This window comes from Microtus oregoni, unplaced genomic scaffold (assembly GCF_018167655.1).
Source record: "Microtus oregoni isolate MIOR12 unplaced genomic scaffold, Mior012 000067F_001, whole genome shotgun sequence".
NCBI classification, from domain to species: Eukaryota; Metazoa; Chordata; class Mammalia; order Rodentia; family Cricetidae; genus Microtus; species Microtus oregoni.
The window spans coordinates 751,257-770,302 of NW_024543954.1; the positions used below are offsets into that span (position 1 = coordinate 751,257).

General features: G+C 49.7%; 1 protein-coding gene across 1 annotated transcript; it reads right to left on the bottom strand.

Annotated features, from left to right (window-relative positions):
• Positions 1–509: 509 nt before the first annotated feature.
• LOC121440302 (rho GTPase-activating protein 4-like) lies at positions 510–16,023 on the bottom strand. The gene is made up of 22 exons (XM_041641103.1): positions 15,887–16,023; positions 11,070–11,277; positions 10,827–10,989; positions 10,564–10,626; positions 10,071–10,310; positions 8,858–8,986; positions 8,529–8,750; positions 6,707–6,808; positions 6,348–6,539; positions 6,167–6,251; positions 5,891–5,918; positions 5,630–5,732; positions 3,968–4,028; positions 3,805–3,882; positions 3,593–3,727; positions 3,393–3,498; positions 3,068–3,301; positions 2,919–2,992; positions 2,660–2,843; positions 2,238–2,324; positions 1,846–1,945; positions 510–905 (listed from the first exon to the last, which is right to left on the bottom strand). Exons 1-22 carry the CDS (start codon positions 15,951–15,953, stop codon positions 672–674), a joined length of 2,895 nt encoding a protein of 964 aa, XP_041497037.1. The 5' UTR covers positions 15,954–16,023; the 3' UTR covers positions 510–671.
• Between the last annotated feature and the right edge of the window lie 3,023 nt (positions 16,024–19,046).

A 19,046-nucleotide genomic window follows, 5' to 3' on the forward strand; every position in this document is an offset into this window, starting at 1 on the left:
GAAGCAACTGGAACAGAGGCCTCAAGGTCTGAAGGGGAACAGGGGACAGAGGTGCTTGTGCTTCTTATCCTGGCAAGTACCCTGTGGGTGAAGAAGAATCCCAGGGAGCTGAAGGAAGGACCAGGATGGGGCTAGTAGAACTTCCCGTTATTCCTCCCTTCTGTCTATCTCCTTAATAAAAGTTGCAGTTAATTTTCCACGTGGAAAAGGTTTTTCAGACCAGGTAAATGGTGGATAAAGACAAAGACCCCTCCATACCTATAAATATACATATGGTCAAGAGCATGTGATATGAGCAACCAAGATTGCACTTTTGGGAGCAGGTCCCCAAATGACAAGAGGCAGCTAGCTCCATGTCAGAGGACCCTCTTTCCCAGGAGAAGCTGTTGAAGCTGTTCAACCTTCTGTCTTGGTATCTGGCCTCTAGCAGTGCAGGCTCTGGGAGCTGCACTGCACCGGACTTTTAGCACCCTCAAACAGAGTGTAGGTTATTACAACAGCAGCCAGTGTAAGGATCTTTATGAATTGCTGCAACTTCCATTCTCCACAGCCATAGCCCAGGGTTTCCCAGCAAAGGTACAGAGGGGCTTGTTTCTAGCCTCCTTCCTTTGCTACTTCTCAAAGAGGCCTAGACAGAAATGGTGGATTGGTGACTGCTGAGGTAAACTGCCTCAGAGCGGTTTGCGAGTTGAGACTGGACCCTGGGGAGGGGAGGCTGAGGGAGAGACTGGAGCCCCAGGTCCCCGGGAGAAGACTTTGTTTTTGCCGAAGCTGCTGCAGGCCAAGGGCTTCAGGTTTCGGGTTCCTAGACTGGGGGAGGCTGAAGATGCTAGCCCATGTCCTTGGCGGACAGTAGCCTTTCCCAAGAGTTCCTTAAACACAGAGTCCATGTTCTGCGCCACAGCCTAGCAGAAAGGAAAAATGGAGGGCCCAGTGAGTTTCCTCCATTGCCCAAACTGAGGCCTTGATTACTACACTGCCGCCAGGCTCTCTCTCCAGGGGCCATAGAAGAGACTGCTTGAGCCTCCAGGCCACCTCCCCCACTTCATTCCAGCTTTCTTCCTCCAGTCACTTTCAGTGTTGCTTGTGGGACAGTAACTTCGTGGTCTGGTTCTGGAGAAGGGGCCCCTCTGAGTCCTGGATTCTCCTTCTCCTCACTCCTACTTGTTCTCTGGCTGACAAGAGAGCGTCCATCCATGGGCTCTGGGGCTGTCAACATGCTGGGGACTCCCGGGTCAGTGGCTTCCCCTGGGTCTCCCAGCTGCCAGGCTTTAGTGTCTGTGTATTTACCAGCCTTCACTAGGCTCCCTAGGCCTAGGAGTGGGGACACTCTTCCTAAGACTTAGCATCTATCTTCAGGGATTCCCTGCTCAGTTCACAGGGGCTAAAAGGACTCACCTTATAAAGGTGACTCCCCAAGTTGTACCACTCATCAGAACCTCAGTCAGCTGTCCCTTCTACTTCCCTATCATCTGTTCTTTTACTCTCCCTGGCTTGCTAAGGACCAAAACCTAGCTCTAGGTGCCAGGCTTGAAGTCTATCCTGGAGCCCCTAGCCCACATCAGTCTAGACAGTCTGGCTTCTCCCTAGCTCACGAGTACCACAGCAGGGCTGATGATCTTCTGCCCTCTTATCTCTGCCTCTGTGTCTCTACCCCTGTCCCTCCCACCCTGTCTCTTCTCCCTTGTCCCCCATGCCCCTCCCTAAATTGTGACTGGACTTGCTAGCGCCAGGTGCCCCTGGACTGGGACTAAGGATAAGAACAATGAGCCTCACCTTGGGAAGGGCAGAGACCATGTAGAAGAGGCGCCCCCTGCTGGTTCCATAGCCAGTCCTGGCTCTTACCTTATCTATTTCCACAGGTCGCTCAGGGGAGGTGGGGACCAAATAGTGTCCTCTGTGCCCAGAGGCACCCACAGCCTCACGTGGGATGCCTAATTCCAGCCTACAAGGCACAGATAGGAAGATTGGCAATGGCCCTGGGAAATCCTTAACATAAGCTGGCAGTGCCCATCTTATTCCTCTAGAATTCCTCCCAGTCACAAATAGGGCTGACTCTGTTCTGGACACACTTAGAGTCCTTTATGCAACAACGTCCCCAATCCCATGTGGCCAAAACCGGAGCCCATGCCCTCAAGCTTAACAGTGCAGGTAGCCTCTGATCCACGGTGCCTGCTGCTTTTAACAGCACACACGGCTGAGGGGTCTTTCCAAAAGCCTGTCTTCTCCTGGCTCACCGATTGGTAAACTCCAAAGTCAGGAAGCCCTCTGGTTGGCTCACAGATTCCGTCGTGGTCTGCAAACTAGCTGTCTGCTTTTCATCCCTGGGAAGGGAAAAGACTGGCTTTCTTTGTACTCTCTCCTGGCTGGAGCTTGGAGGCCAATATCCCCTGCCCCAGTCAAAGGAGTTGGGAATAGTTGTGTTTGGGTGAAACCCAGGCCTATAGATTTTGTTTTAGGGTTGTGGAAGGCAGCAACCTTGGTTAGAACAAGTCCTGTTTGAGCATAGCAGAATGTCAGCGACTACTTCCAGAAAGAAGAAGGCCTGGAGACTCTACGTTGAGTATAGGCTAAAAAGCAACCATGAATATGACAGGAGATTCCAGGCAGATACAATGAGACTACAATGAGACTCTCCCCAGGATGTCAGCTCACTCACCCCTCAAGTAATGTGATGTACTTATGGGGAATAAGTCCCTGCACGCCAGCATGCTCCCCTCGCCACCAGTCACTTGATGCCCGAGCATACAGCCGCAGTACATCGCCCCGCTGGAAGGTCAGCTCCTGGGCCGTGCGGCCAGTATAGGCAAAGCAGGCCACAGCCTCCACAACTCCTTCTGCTTCTGTCAGGAAGAAATGGTCAGGCTGAGGGTAGAGTAAAGGATGGGGCAGAGCCTCCCTGCTCGATCCCTCCTCACCATCCTCCTGAGCTGTGGTCCCAGCTTCCAACTCCAGTTCCGGCTCCCCAGCAAGGCTATCCAACTGGCCATCCCTGATGTTTCAAGCAGAGTAAGGCAGGTTTCCCTCCACTAGATTCCCTCTCCCCCAATAAGCCTCCAAAGCATACCCCAGGCAGCTGGCAGAAGGTGGTGCCATGCACTTCTCATAGATGGGGCCTGGCAGCATGGCCAGGGATGGGAAAACTTGCGCTGGCTGCAGGATAAGAGTCTGTACCAACTGGTTCACCCGGCCCTGCAAGGCTACAGGGTCCTGCCCAGCAGGCACAGGCAACAGTGTGGGCCCGAAGCATACAGCCAGGTTGTAGGAGTCCATCATGTTCTCATCGCTGTACTGGGCCAGGCTGGGGAAATATGCAGGTCACAGGCAGGGAGCTATAGCACTAGTGACCCCCTCCAACCCCAAGAGCCAACTGGCTCCCCAGAAGTACTCACTGGTTGAGGAAGGTGAAGAGATATCGCAGAACCACTAGTACGGGTCTGGGCAGTCTGGACAGCAGATGGCTCACAGGCTGTATGCGCTCTCCCACAGCCTCCAGTTCTGTGGCCAAGGCAGCCCAAGAGAGCAGACCAAGTAAACTTGTATCCATTAGCATTAGTGGGTGCCCTCCTACCCATCTGGCCTCAGGCCTTACCTGCTGAAGCCAGCAGCTCATTAAACATGTCCAAAGGGAAGAGTGGGGGCTCCAGGCTCCGAAAGTACAGCTTCAGCACCCCAGCCACTGAGTCTAGGTCATGAGCTGTACAACCTTCCACCAGAGGGTCCTCCCCTGTGGAGGGTAACATGGTAAAATGAGGTTACTTGTGCCTATTGAAGCCACTGCCACCCTTATCTATTGGTCCTCACCTCTTTCAAAAGCATCTCGGATCTCAGAGATACGAGCCTGGGCACCCGATACCCGGAAGATGCCTTCATGCTGCAGGCCTGTGAAGGATAAGGAGCTGACAGGCAGAATCCCCTCTCCCACAAATTCCCAGTGCCAGGGTGACAGAAGATAGCCTATACTTACCATTGAGATTAATGAACCGGATACAGCTCTCCACCACAAGGGGCACAGGTTGACCTGAGCTCTGGTAACAGAGAACACATTTATTTTACTAGCACACAGCAAGTTCCCTAGCCAGTCTATCACTTTTCTCTTAATAGTGTTATAGTGGAGTTTATTGGAATCTCTGTGAAGAAATTGATTCGCTGGTGCCATATAAGTGGCACTTTACCTTTTATTTGCAAATAGTTGCAAATATAATAAGGCAATCAAAATTTAGATGGTGACCTGCAGTCAAAGAACACTCCAGAACTTATATCTGCTCATTTAAATGGTCTGATTCTTATGGATGCTCTAGGTACATAATGGGATGGTTGTAAATGATGCTGTTATTTTTCCTCCCTTCCCTTTGAGTCAATACCTCATTAATCCCAGGTTGGCCTAATGCTTGCTATATAGTTAAGGCTGGCCTTGATCTCCTGATCCTCCTGCCTCTGCCCATTAAGTGCTAGGATTATGGGCTGCACCACCACACCTGGCTCTTTCAGATCTCTCCTGCATTTTTTTCTGTTTAGAATTGTCAAGGTCATACAGGTCAGAAGTATGACCTATAAGCATCTTGTGCTGATCCTAACCACAGGATAGAATCCTCAACACCTTTTCCCTAAAAATGTTACAGTCCCAGGTTTTCTTTTTTTCTCTTTTAAGTATGTATTTAATTTTTAAAAACTTTATGTGCATTGGTGTCTGCCCACATTTATATCTGTGTGAAGGTGTCAGGTCCCCTGGAAGTGGAATTACAGACAGTTCTGAGCTGCCATGTGAGTGCTGGACAATTGAACCTGGAATGCTCTGGAAGGCCAGTCAGTGCTCTTACCCACTAAGCTATCTCTCCAGCTCCTAGAGCCCCAGGTTTTCTGAGTTCCTTAAGAGTTCCTTTAAACCAGCCTGGTCGATAAGAGCTAGTTCCAGGACAGGCTCCAAAACTACAGAGAAACCTTGTCTGGAAAATCCTAAAAAAAAAAAAAAAAAAAAAAAAAAGAGTTCCTTTAGAGGGCTAGAGAGATGGCTCAGAGGTTAAGAGCACTGGCTGCTCTTTCAGAGGACCCATGTTTAATTCCCAGCACCATATGGCCGCTCAGAACTGTCTGTAACTCCTGTTCCAGGGGATCTGACAACTTTACACCAACGCACATAAAGTTAAATAAATCATAATAAATTATTTTAAAAAAAAGAGTTTCCTTTAATGCTGGGTGGTGGTGGCACACGCCTTTAATCCCAGCACTCAGGAGGCAGAGATAGCAGAGACAGACAGATCCCTATGAGTTTGAGACCAGCCTGGTCTACAAGAGCTAGTTCCAGGATAGACTCCAAAGCTACAAAGAAACCCTACCTCAAAAACCAAAAAATAAAAATAAAAAAGTGACTCTGTCTCAAAAACCAAAAGTAAACAATAATAACAAAAATATAGTTTCCTTTAATTGTTACAGGTCACTAGGAAGCCCAGGGAGCCCTCAGCAGCACTGGCAAGTGGTGTGCATAGGTAGAGGCGCTTGAGCTACACCCAGGAAGGTTGGGACTAGAGAGCTCTGGGATTAGGCAGTTGCTTGGGCCACCAAGGCTGGCAAAAGACCAGAAGCAACAGGGATAGCCTTCAGTGGCTGGAGTGTGGGGCAAAGCAAATACCTGGATAAACTTCTCCAGGTCGACTCCAAAGAGTTTCTGGTTATACTGGGAGGTAGGACGGGGATGGTGGCTCTTGTGGAATTTTCTTTCTGTGCACCGGGTCCTGAGAAGAATGGGAGCTGCCTCTTAGGGGAACACGCCATGGAGAAGTCTTCCCATCCCTAACCCAGCAAGGCCACAGGGTGCTGGCAGTAGAACTAGAGCTGGGGAGTAAGAATAGGGGAGATGGGGACCTCTAAATAGGCCTCATCAAGGACTCACCAGGATGTTTTTTGCTCTTCCTTATTACCTGGAAAGGAGAAAATATTGGTCTGTCTCTCAGGCTGAAGATCTTCAATTAACCCCAGAGAGAAGAGGCTTGGACTGAAAGCTCAGGATAGTCAAAGGACCAAGGGGTAGGAGAGAAGTCAGTACACCTATGCTGGGTTAGTTCCTGTATGCCAAACAATCTTTGGTCAGGAAAGAACATGGGCCAGGTTAGAGGGAGGACAGGGCAGCTTTGGGCCCTAGAAAGGGTGTGTCTGGAGCAGGACGCACCTCGTTGTATGGCCTCCTGCAGCTTTTCATGCTTGGCCTGCAGCTTGGCAAGCTTGCTCCGGCCACTCAGATAGTCCTGCAGCTTCTGGAAAACCCAAAGAAGAGTCCCTACTTTGAACCCAACTCAGCCCCCTTTCCCTCTGCTGCCCTTTATGGCCTTGTCCTGCCTGTCCAGCCCCACCGTAAAGTAGAAGGTTTCTGTCTCCTGCTGCTGACTCCGTCTGCGGCCTGTCTGTCGGGTGCCTGGGTCTGAGCTTGTAGACTTGAGGGACTCAGTGGAAGGGCTGGCCTGCAGAGGGTCCAGCATGTCCCCATCCTCTGATGCCACCACCTCTAGCAGAGCCTGAAGTGTTGCCTTCAGTGTCTTATTCACCTGAAGGGAGAGTGCCAACGCAGTGAGAGAGGACAGCATGGGAAGAAAGAAGCCTAAATCTGCAGTAAGAGAAAAGGGAAGCTACTGCTAGGAAGGAACTGTGTGGGCAGCTGAAGCCGAGAGAAAGCTCTAAGGCCTGTCCCCACCCCAGGCGCATCCATTCATGCCTCTTCTGTTTCGAGGGTCTTTCGGTCCAGGAGACTCTGGATGTTTTGGGCTCTGGGCAAAATTTCATCCCGAAGTTCCATCTCAACCTGGATCTCAGCCACCTGAAGAAGGTAGTACCAGGGACTGAGGAGGACTAGCCTAGGGCACAGATCTCAAATGAGGAGTAAGAAGAGGCCTGAAGAAACAGGGTACATCTCTGTTGCTTGCCTCCAACTCCTGAGTGCTAGGATGACAGGATGGCTACCATGCCAGGTTAATGGGGTGCTGGGGAGAGAACCAAAGGCTTCAAACATGCTAGATAGACACTTTACCAGTGGAGCTGCAGTCTCTGCCAAGGAGATGACTTGTATCTTCAGTAAGTTTCAAATACCAATACAAAAGAATACATAATGTTTAAGTCATATGAAAAAAGGACACATGCTGCAGGATAGATGAACCTTGAGGAACAGAATGAGCCGGGCCCTACAAGACAAATGTTGTAGAAGCTGACTGCCATGAGAGACCTTTATGTGTCAGTGTTGTAACCAAGTTCACAGAGACAGCAGGACAGTGAGTTCTAGAAGCTGGAAGGAGAGCAATGGAGACCTAAATATTTAATAGGGACAAATTCTGTTTAAGAAAATAAACAGTCTAGAAATAGACAGGGTAACAGTCACATAGCAGTGATGCTTCACATCACTGAACTTTGCACCTGGAAATTGCAGAAATAATGTTTTACCTTTTATCATTAAAAAACTTGCTGTTCACCCCAAGGTCCTGAGTTCAGTTTCCAGCACCCATGTTAGGTGGCTCACAACCACCTGTGCAGAGGCAGGTGAATCTCTGTGTTTGAGGTTAGGCTTATCTACAAAGCGAGTTCCAGAATAGCTAGTGCTGTTATATAGAGAAACCCTGTCTTGAAAAACCAAAGAAGAGAGAGAGAGGAAGGAAGGGAAGGAAGGAAAGAAGGAAGAAAGGGAGGGAGGAAGGGAAAGAAGGAAGGAGAGGAAGGAAGGAGAGGAGGAAGGAAGGAAGGAGAGGAAAGGAGGAAGGGAGGGAGGGAAAGAAGGAAGGAGAGGAAGGGAGGGAAGGAGGAAGGGAGGAAGGAAGGAGAGGAAAGGAGGAAGGAAGGGAGGAAGGGAAGGAAGGAAAGGAAGGAGGAAAGGAAGGGACAGAAAGAAGGAAGAAAGGGAGGGAAGAAATGGAAGGAAGGAGAGGAAGGAAGGAAAGGAGGAAGGGAGGGAGGAATGGAGTAAGGAAGGAAGGAAGGAAGGAAGGAAGGGAGGAAGGAAGGAAAACAGGGGAGGAAGGGAGGAAGGAAAAGAGGAAAGAACGGAGGATGCTACACTCTATATTTCCTCACTAGTATCTATTATGAAATTTGTTGTTGTTGTCGTCATCAGTTTGTCTATTTGTAGACAGATTTTTACACTGAAGCCCAAGCTGTGGGCTTCATTATGCAGCCTAGGCTAGCCTTAAACTTAGGGTAATCCTTCTGCCTTAGTTTCCCCAGTGCTAGGATAAAAGGCACGCATGGCTACAAAGAGTGTTCATTGTATAGTGTATGGACAGCCATGGTGAAGATCTGGATGCTGGGGCTGCCCTGTGTTTGAGGGCAGCCCCTCAGTGAACTGCCACAGCAAACTGTTCTAATGGGCCAGAGGCCACGGACTGAAGGGCTGAATTTCAGCATCCTAGAATTTCTTGTTTGTTTTGTTTTATGAAAGTGTAAATTATGTGACTGACCCACATTAGCATGAAGTCCAGAGAATGTAAAGCCCTTTGCAATCAGCTTGGGCTGTAAGGGTAGCAGGAGCAGGGGTGGAATAAACTGACCCTCACCTCATCACCTTCATGGGGCTGGTAGTCAAAATGTTCAGGGGAACAGAAGGCCATGGTATAAACCTCAAGCACCTTGGCCTTGTCCCCTGGAGGATCCAGAGCCTCCAGAGCCTCTTCCAGGCTGCCCAATCCCTGCATCTGGCAGGCTTGGGTGCGGTTCTCAGCAGCTGTGTAGCTCCGGATGGCCTGCCCCAGGGCCAAGTGGAAACCTGTATCACAGCACTGGGGAGAAGCAAGCAGATACTGTTGTGGTCTGGAGCCAGAGCCAATGGTCCAAGCATTTAAGCTCCAATACCATGACCCCATTTGCCTGCCCACACAGGACTTACATCCATGAGGTCCAAAATATCGTGTGAGTAGTAGTTGCTGACAGCAGCATTGACACTGGCCAGGCTGAGCAGGTACTCGTTTCGGGCCTTCGTGCACTTAAGTTTATGCTCCAAGAACTTGGCCTGACGCTGCTCAAGACACCAAAGCACATCAGGGCCACCCATTTGGAGACCATTTGTTCCCATTCCCTCTGCCGAAAAGCATGACCAATGTGCCACAGGTTCCTTATGCTTAATACATCATGAACTTCTTAACACTGCCATATACCACGGGGCAGTGGTGGTGCATGCCTTTAATCCCAGCACTTGGGAGGCAGAGGCAGGCGGATCTCTGTGAGTTCGAGGCCAGCCTGGTCTACAAGAGCTAGTTCCAGGACAGGCTCCAAAGATACAGAGAAACTCTGTCTCGATAAACAAAACAAACAAACAAAAAACCCAAACAACAACAACAAAAAAAAACAATGTCATACACGAATCCTTGGTGCTCCCTCAGTGCTCAGCTCTACTGTGCACAGGGTTTCCCACTCAACTCCCAGAACCTGTCTTGACTCCCTACCTTTTCTGTGGCTACTTCTGATCTTTTGGCAAGGGCTGATCTCCCCACCCCTACCCTTGTCTTGGTTTGAGTCCCTAACATGCCCCACTGTCATTCTCCAGAGAAGTGGAAGTGGGTCACCTGGAAACAGATGGCCAAGTAAAAGGCATTTGTATTCCGACCCCGTGACAGAGGTATGAGCTATGAAAATGTATGAGAAAGTCACGTAGGCTCCACATGGGGGTGGCACAAAACAAAAGCCATTGCCCTCAGTTCCACTTAGTTTGGAGCCTCTCCATCCTCTCCATGGGGTCTCCTTGAATGCTTTTCTTGGAATGGCACACAGTCCTTCACTCATCCTGAGTTCTTCTGCTCCTAAAATCTTAGAAGCTAGCTAGGAAAAAGTCCTCCAGGCTTAGAGTACTCCAGCTCTCTGCTGTGGCAGGGCTATGGGACAACATGCTTAGAACTAACGTGATAGAATCAGTCTGTCCTGACACTACGATTGTCTTTCCACATCCCAGAGCCATCAGGTCTGACCAGGAAGGAAGAATCTTGTTGGAGGACTAGAAAGTTCTTCCCCCACACTTTTTTTGCCCTGGGGACAGTCAAGAACTTGTAGGGACAAAGGCCAGGGACCAGAGCTGGAGAGAGGGGCCCACAGCTTTCCAGGCCCACCTTCTCCACTAGTCGCCCTCCTTTCTTGAGAGAGCTCTTTCTGAGGGGCACTGTCTCAGTGGTGGTGACACTAGTCGTGGTGCTGGCAGAAGCAGCCATGGTGGCGGGCAGGGCACTCCGGCCTGACCGCTTCTCCTCCTGACGCTCAGCTTCCCGGAGTTTGGTCTCAGCATTCATGCTCTCCAAGTGGTATGCATGATATGTCTTCTTGGTCTGCAGGGAAGCCCAGGTAAGGCAGCCCTGATGAAGGCCATGATCAGGAACAGTACCCCTCAGCCCCCCTGGGATTCAGATCTGAGGGTTGGGCCATTTCACCTAAGTATGTTATCATGTAACCACTCTGTCCCCAGAACATAGAGCAGCCCATGCCTGCGCCCCGCCCCCCAACTCAGGTCATCCCTGAGCATCCATTCTCTTGAACCTGACTAGGAGATGCAATGGCTTGGGACTATTCCTGCTTCCCCCTGATCAGCACACAGTGGGTCCTGCTTACTGTTTGGAGTTCTGAGACCACCTCCAGGAGCTTATCCTGTAGCTGCTGCACCAGGTCCTTACTCTAGAGATGAAGGGATATGTGTGTCTATAGCATTACCCTACTTAGTGCCCCCCACCATCCTGGACAACCCATCCCACCTGAGATTGGGACAAGCCGACCTTGGGCTGCAACTTCCACCTGGCCTCCCATGCCTCTCAAGCAGTTAGATCCCCATGAGCTTTGTTAGATCCTGAGGCCTTCCACAACTTGTGTGACTCTACCTTTTTGACTATGCGTCCCACATCCTCAGCAATATGACTCAGGCGCTGAGCCAGGGGCCCAGCCAGCACCTCGCCGAGGGCGGCACTTTCACGACTCTGTTGCCGCGTGTGCTCCAGCAACACAGCCCAGCAGTGCAAGGGTGATAGGAGAGTCGGCTCCTTCCTGTTGTAGCAGAGGAATACTCAGACCAGGGAGCTTAGGTCTCAGGCCCAGAAAGGCACTGCTGCCCGCGCGGTACCTACCGGAAGCTTTGCTGCTCCCGGCCGCTGCCCCCCAGGCGACCACTGCGGCTGGCAAAGCGTTCAGCCAACTTGTCCAGGCCCCGAGAGTACTCCAGCTCCACCTCTGCCCGGCGCCGCATAAACTCAGCTAGCTCCTGCAGCAAATCTCGCCGCAGCTCTCCCTGAAGCTCCAGGCAATGGAGCTGCTCACTCAACTGCCAGCGCATCCCTGCAAGGGGACCTCGATTCAGGCCTGGTCAACATGCATGGCGTGAACCAACCAGACCAGCAAGCGGTAGGAGAGGCAAAGACAGACAGTCATTCTGTCCACACCAAAGGCTCCTTGGCACCCGACTGAACAAAATGGAACTAAGGACAGAAAAGTGTGCCCAGAAGCAAGGTACCCAGGCTCGGCAGCCCCTGTGCACTTGGGAAGGGCCCTGAGGCAGAAAACTCTGTGCTGTGGCTTCTGAACAGACACAAGAAGCTGCTCAGTGGCAGGACTGCTGTGGCACTCGGCCAGGCCTTCAGGGCCTTCAGGCCAGGTGAAACCAGTCCCATAGTAAGAAAGGCCATGGCCTAATGTTCCAGTCAAGGTTGAGGAGTGAAGGGACTGGCCTAAGTTTTTTGTCTGTTGTTTTCTTTTCTTTTCCTTTTTTCTTTTTTGTTTGTTTTTCAAGACAGTGTTTCTCTGTAGGTTTGGAGCCTGTCCTGTAGTTTGTTCTGTATAGACCAGGCTGGCCTGGAACTCCCAGAGATTCACCTGTCTCTGTCTCCTGAGTGCTAGGACTAAAGGCGTGTGCCATCACTGCCTGGCTTCTGTTTGTTGTTTTCTACTGGAAGTTACCCACCCCAGGGTTTTTTCCTCTGTTCTACAGGGACTCATAGCTGAGGGCCCCACACCACCACTGGCCTTTTGACATCTTATCTCTGGCTTGATTTAGCAATACTTCTTCCCTCACTCATATCTCAAGCAAAAACTGCCTGTCCTGCAAGCTGATAGCAACACTATGCCCCACGCCCCCACACCAAAGACCAAGATGAGCACCTCTACCCACACACCATTACATCAAACACAAAAACACACTTTCTTGGCTTCCAGGAAGCAGCATGTCCACAGATAGGTCTTCAGCCATATCTTCAGAGCAGAACACTAATTGACTTCTTCATTCAGTAGAATGGTGACTTCACATCTATTTCATTCCAGGCATACTCAAGACACAGTGCCTGCTACTCTGGAGCTGGGACCATAGCGGGGGGACAGAGCCATGGTAGAATGACAAGGAACAATGATGGGAGCTTATAAAATGCACACACAGGCCAAGTATGGTGGTAATCCTAATATTTAAGAAGTAGAAACAGGAATATCCAAAATGCAAGATCATCTTTGGCTACACTGTGAATTTGAGGCTTGCCTGGGTTATAGGAGACACTGCCTTTAAAAAAGTATACAAAAAGCTACAGGAAGCCAGGCAATGGTGACATATGCCTTTAATCCCAGCACACAGGAGGCAGAGACAGGTGAATCTCTGTGTGTTCGAGGCCAGTCTGGTCTACAGAACAAGTTTGAGGATAGCCAGAGTTGTTACACAGAGACACCCTGTCTTGAAAAACAAACAAACAAAAAGCAAGGGGGAGGAATCTGGGAGGAAGGGATGGAAACAGATGACCAAAAGCTTGTGGTCCAGGATTCCAACAAGATGCCCAGGGAGAGATAAGCCAGGGGGTAGAGCCCTGTGGACTCATTTCGTTTTCAGGGTCCCTATGGCTACTGTGTAGAGAGAGCCCAAGGGGCAGTTACTATATTTGTCTAAGAAAAAGATGGTGGGTTTTGGAACCAGGAAGCCAGTCTGAAAGGCAAGCCTTGGGGTAGCTGTTCAAAAGAAAGTCAATATGAAGAGATCAGAATGGGTGAACTGTCTTGACAGTGACTTTCCTGGGGCTATGAGATGAAAGGCCTCCTTAGGTATCTCCTGCCCAGAAGTCCCCATCTCCCCTTCTGAGTTCCTTTCTCGGTATGTCTCCTGCCTGTACTCAGACTCCACTCTGTGGTGGGACTGACTTCTTTCCCTGAGTCCAGGGGCTCCAGATCCACCTGCTTGCATGACCTACTTATCAGCCTTCTATCCCAACCACTGGACTCTCTTAGGGGTGGGCTTTGGGGCATACCCTTAACCTGGTCACTGTAATTGCTAAATTTCCACTAAGGGCACAAGTTAGGCAGAAGGAAGCTGGTGTGTGTGTGTGTGTGTGTGTGTGTGTGTGTGTGTGTGTGTGTGTAAACTCCCAACATTGAAGTCAAAGCAAAGCCCACAATACCAAGTATCACTGTCACCAGCCTCATGTGGCTGAAGTGGTATGTGCCAGCTACTCATTAGAATGACTGGTAATGCTGCTGACTTCAATCAGGGGAGTCTCCACTAAATAAGACTAAAAGGGTTTGAAGAATGGCAATTTAAGTTCATAACAAGCAGGGTCTCAAGAATATCCAGCATACCCTTCCTTGTAGGCTGCCCTGCTCTCCAAAAGGGATGTGTTATCCAAGGAGGGACCTATTCTAGCTACACAGTGCCAAGTGCACCACAATATTGTGTGGGTTCTCTACCAGTAGCAACAGCACTTCCTGTTCTGAACATGCACACCAGCCAGTGTCAAGGAGCTATAGATTGCAAGTCAATTGCATCTGAGGTCCACACTGGGCAGGAAACTGCTGCCTGAAGTCTCCAGGTTGATTTCAGCTCAAAGAACCCTGATCTCCTACCAAATTAGCTCTGGTCCTTGTCTAACCCCAGTGTACTCTTGGCACCTTGGCTGTCCTTTGCAGTGCCTATCATCATACATGAAATCAGCTGTGTGCAATTTTTCTCTCCTCAGGCCTGTGAACCACCAAGAAGGACTGCTTCTCTTCTATACAATAAGGTATTTCCAGAGTCTAGAGCAAAACAGGTGTGTTAAAAAAAAAAATCTGGTAGCACAAACTGTCATCCCAGCCCTGGAGCGTTGTGGAAAAGGATGCTGCAAGTTACAGGCCAGCTTGAGTAAAATAATGAGTTCAAGACTAGCCTGGGCTACATACCCAAGCTCCAATCCCACCCACCCAAACAAAGAACAGCTGACAAAAAAAAGTGAGAAATCCTGCATATTTGAATTGCAAAGCTGGGACCCAGGCCCCTCCAGCACTTCCTGTGAGCCAGGCATTCACTCTCACTTCTGCTGACCAGTAGAGCAGAATAGATGGCCTCTAAGCCGCGACTTTGCTGACCTGTCAGAATTTAAAGTGTGAACACAGTGCCTCTGTTCTAGCATTGTTGGAAGACCTTTTTTCTTTTTTTGAGGGAGGGGCATGAGAAAAAAAAAAGCCACAAAAAACCGGACATGTTGAATGAACAAGGGCCATCTTAAAGACAGTGGTACTGAACTCCAGTTTCTTAGTTGGAACTAACTGATCTGTGTTTGCTGATTGAAGTGATTGAAGACTTTTTAAGGTCCTTGGGCGTCACAATTTTTGTTGTTGTTCTTTTGTTTATTTGGGTTTTTTTTTGTTTTTTTTTTTGTTTGTTTGTTTTTCGAGACAGGGTTTCTCTGTGGCTTTGGAGCCTGTCCTGGAACTAGCTCTGTAGACCAGGCTGGTCTTGAACTCACAGAGATCCGCCTGCCTCTGCCTCCCGAGTGCTGGGATTAAAGGCGTGCGCCACCATCGCCTGGCTTTGGTTGTTTTTTTTTTTTATTTTTTATTTTTATTTTTTTTTTAAGACAGGGTTTCTCTGCAAGCCCTGGCTGTCCTGGAACTTGCTCTGTAGACCAGGCTAGTCTGGAACTCAGAGAATTGCCTCCTGTCTCCCAGAGTGCTAGGATTAAAGGCATGCGCCACTACCGCCCAGCTGCTTCTCAACATTTTGAGGAAGTAGGAGGAGATCCTTGTCTCCACCTGCTGGCTCACTCTCTGCTGTTACCTCAAGCTGGCTCTGGACACCAAGAAGAGGACTGTGTCAAACTTTCAAAGGTAGCTATGCTCACCACTATAGCAGTAATACATCACTAAGACATACTTTGGTATAATTTGCTTGCACCAAATAAGTGCACTGGAATTTCATCTACAGGTTGGGAAACTCCAAGTGTTATTTCATTCCTCATTTTGGGAGCTGTTGTATGTGACACTGCTTCTCTGAGCTTGTATCCACAATAGATAAAATATAGAGCCATTGAGAGTGGTAATGGGAGTCAGGATATCTGGAAACAACAAGAAACTGGGGGTGGGGGCAGGAGGTTATATGCTGCCTCTTTTCCTGTGCGAGTTACCTACCACACCCTGAAGAAATGAAGCTGTCAGCTAAGAACTTACAAAGCTCATTTGCATGTGATTTGCATCAATTGCAGAATCCAGAGATCTAATATCCTAAGGTTGTAAAGTCAGTCCGGCTGGACTTCTCTAATCCGCAGTCTTCCAGCCTGACCCAGGGTCAAAAACCCTAACCTGCAAGCTACTTCAGAGTTAAAGGAAGGCAAAGGCGTTAAAGCTTCACGGATTCTAGTGATGTTGAACGAGGTGTCAGGCCACCAGCAAAGTCAAGGTGGCCCAAAACACTCCAGCTATAAAGCCACCCTCTCAGTCTGCCCTTCCCTCAGGCTACCAGTCATTGCTGCCTGAGTGAGCAGCAGGCGACCCAAGTTGAGTAGAGAGGACAGAGGGAGGGCATGGGCAGGCAGTTGAGGCCAAAGAGGCTCCAAGAAGCAGGGCCTGGGCTCCCTCCTCCACCCCGTTCCGGGGATGTCTGAAGATCATCAGCAGCAGACACTCGGGGTCTCCACAGTATACCAGGCCCAAAGTGCCCTCTCACCTTTGACTTGTGCCTCATACTCAGCCTGCAGCCCCCGCTCCCGCCGCAGCTTCCCGTGCGCCGCCATGGCCGAGGGCTGATCGCACCTTCAAGTCCCGATGCTCCCACGCTGCAGCAAGGCAAGACCGCCAAGCACAGGGACCAGGGGCGCCAAAACCAGCACCCTCCATCAGCTACGCCCCGCCCCGCCCCGCCCCGCCCCGCCCCCAGCAGGTCCCCCGGAGGGGCGGGGCGACCTAGCCCAAGAGCTGCCTGCCGCTCTGGTGGGCCTCAGAAGGACAAGGCGCCCCTTCCCACGTGTACAGCTCTTGAGACAGGCTGCCTTCTTCCTCCCTCTGCTCATCTACCTAGATCACCTTGAGCCCTAAGACTCAGCATAAAGCAGCCAATGCAAGAGAGCCCCAACACGCCTGGGACCACCTGCTGCTGTTCCTCACCATCTACAGAAAGCTTTATGTGGTTTCCAGTGTCAGACCACATCCCTAAGGCCACTGGCCCTCAATACCAGTGGACAATGGCGCCATAGCTGCTCCAAGCCCAAGACTGCCCCTAGGCAGCCTGCCTCCCGGGACATCAGATGCCACCCTCCTTCCTGGAGTCACAGCTCTGAGTGAGGCCTAAGGGAGTCCTGACAGCTGATGGGAAGTTCCCCAGAGGACTGCAGGCCTGTGTTCCCTCTGGGCCCCCTGAGGGGGAGGGAGCAGGGTTCAGCTACAGTTCCCTTTCTACTCAGCCCCAAAGGAAAGAACTAGCCTCATTTCCCCATAGGTAGTTACCACTTCCTGCTGCCGGAAGAGACTTTTGTCTTTTTTCCCTTCTGTGTTGCGCCTATAGGAACCTATATGGGTGGGGGCTATGAGACAGCCTGAGAGCAACTCCTTTTGCCTCCTTTATTCAGGAATAATGGGGCTTTGCTCCACCCCCCGACCAACTCTAAGTCACAGAGCAAGACCTACTCATCAGTTTGTGATGTTTTGTTTTGTTGAGATAGGGCCTTACTCTGTAGCCCTGCCTGGCCTGGTACTCTTTATGCAATTCAGGCTGGCCTCAAACTTGAGGCAATCTTTCTACCTCTGCCCCAAGTGCGAGGATTCCAGGTGTGCACAATCACACCAGGCTGTTGAGAAGGCAGGAGACAGGTGACAAGCCATCGGCCCACCTGTCTCTAGCTGGAGAGAAAGCCCTGGGGTATACAGATGAAAGACAGGCAAGGTACTAAAATCCAAAAGGAGTCTGGACCTGTGTGTGCACGCATGGATGGCAAAGTGCATGTGAGCACGCGTGACACTGACCCGGAGCTCTGGTACGATAGGGAGACTATTCTGGTCCTTCAGTTGTGTGTAATCAATTCTCTTGGCCAGAAAGAATACTTACTCCCTTGATTCTTGGTCTCTACTCACTCCCAGTACCCAAGCCCTTTTCTAAGATGCTGCTAGGTGCTAAAAGACCCTTGAAGAAAAGGTGTGGAGGCTAGTTAGATGTTGATTTACTCCAACAGTGCCCCCTACTAAGGGAAACCAGGCACCCATGACCTTATTTGTTAAAGCAACCCACCTTGCCTGGTTTTCATTCTATCTGAGCCTTAACTAATCTTCAGAAGTCCTTCATCCACCCAGGGCCCAGCCAGGGCAGAATTCAGGAATCAGGCACATAAGAAATAGCTACTGAACTGGCCTTCAAATGTTCTGAAGTCCTAACTCCAGGAATCTGAATGGTGCCTCCATTCAGTCCCTTTGCATAAAAATGAGTGAAAAGCAAAACAGAAAACTTGAGTGATTGCCCTGGTTCTGAGGATACTTGTTTGGCATCTGAAGCCATGAGTAAAGTTGCTTTTTGTATTGTTTGCTCCTGTTCCCCACCCCCTTGACTTTTTCTGAGACAGGGTCTTACTATATAGCCCTGGCTGTCCTAGAACTCAGTATGTAGAACAGGCTGGCTTTGAACTCACAGGAATTAGCCTGAGTCTGCCACCTGAATGCTAGGATTAAAGGCATGTGCCAGCACGCCTGGCCTGTTCCTTTCTGACTTTAAAAAAATATTATTAGATTTATATTAATTTAATTTCATGTGTTTTGCTTTTATGTGTGCATGTACGTGCAATTTGTGTGTGTGTGCTTGGTATCCATAGAGACCAGAAGAAGGTTTCAGATCCTAAATACTGGAATTACAGATGATTGTGAACCTCCATGTGAGTGCTGAGAACTGAACTCGCATCCTCTGTAACATGCTCTTAACCACTGAATCTTCTCCTCAGCTCCCTTCTTGAGCTTTTTTAGACAAGGTCTCATTCAGTTGCTCTAGTCAGACTGGAACTTGCTATGTAGACCAGGTTGGCCTTGAATTCATGAGATCTGCTTGCTTCTGACTCCCAGTGCTGAGACTAAAGGCATGCACCACCACCTCACCTGGCTAGCTCCTGCTTTAAGAATCCAAAAGCCTGCTGGGGAAGGTGAGAGTTTTGGCTCAGAGGTAAACCAGGGTTGCACGGTGACTTCCAGGCCAGCCTAAGCTACAGAGTGAGACCCTGTCTTAAAAATCAGATAAGCTGGGCAAGGTGATGCTCATCTAGAGGCAGAGATCAAGACTACATATGGAGACTCTGTCAAAACAAAAACAAAACCCAACAAGACAGGCAATGGCGATGGTTCCAAGTGGTTAAGAGCTCTTCCAGAGGGCAGAGTTCTTAGAATCCAAAGGCAGCTCACAACTACGTAATACTTCACTTCTAGAGGATCTAATGCCCACTTCTGTACTCTGAGGGAACCCGCACACACACATGTAGACACAAAAGGAGAACTAGATATTTTTGTTTTGTTTTCAAGACAGGGTTTCTCTGTGTAGCTTTTGAGTCTGTCCTAGAACCGCTCTGTAGACCAGGGTGGCCTGCCTCTGTTTCCTGAGTACTGGGATTAAAGGCATCTGCCCCACCGCCCAGAGAACTAAATTTTTAAAAGGAGCTAGATTTACAGGATTACTTATGACAGGGTCTCACTATGCAGGACAGTCAGGCATCCAACTGTTTATATTCAAAATGACATCATAATGGTTAATATATTTGACTTTATGCACTTATCAGAATCAATAGAAAAATTAAAATTAAAACAACCAGAGCTGCCAGAACCACCTGGCACACGCCTTTAATCCCAGCGCTCAGGTCCAG

What these genes read in the sequence shown, in the direction of transcription:
- LOC121440302 (XM_041641103.1), bottom strand. Translation starts at nt 15,953, where the DNA reads ATGGCGGCGCACGGGAAGCTGCGGCGGGAGCGGGGGCTGCAGGCTGAG. An exon ending in ATATTTTGGACCTCATGGAT is followed by an intron (nt 8,751 to 8,857) that starts GTAAGTCCTGTG and finishes GCTTCTCCCCAG; the next exon opens with TGCTGTGATACAGGTTTCCA. An exon ending in GCAGGAGGCCATACAACGAG is followed by an intron (nt 5,919 to 6,166) that starts GTGCGTCCTGCT and finishes TCTCCTTTCCAG; the next exon opens with GTAATAAGGAAGAGCAAAAA.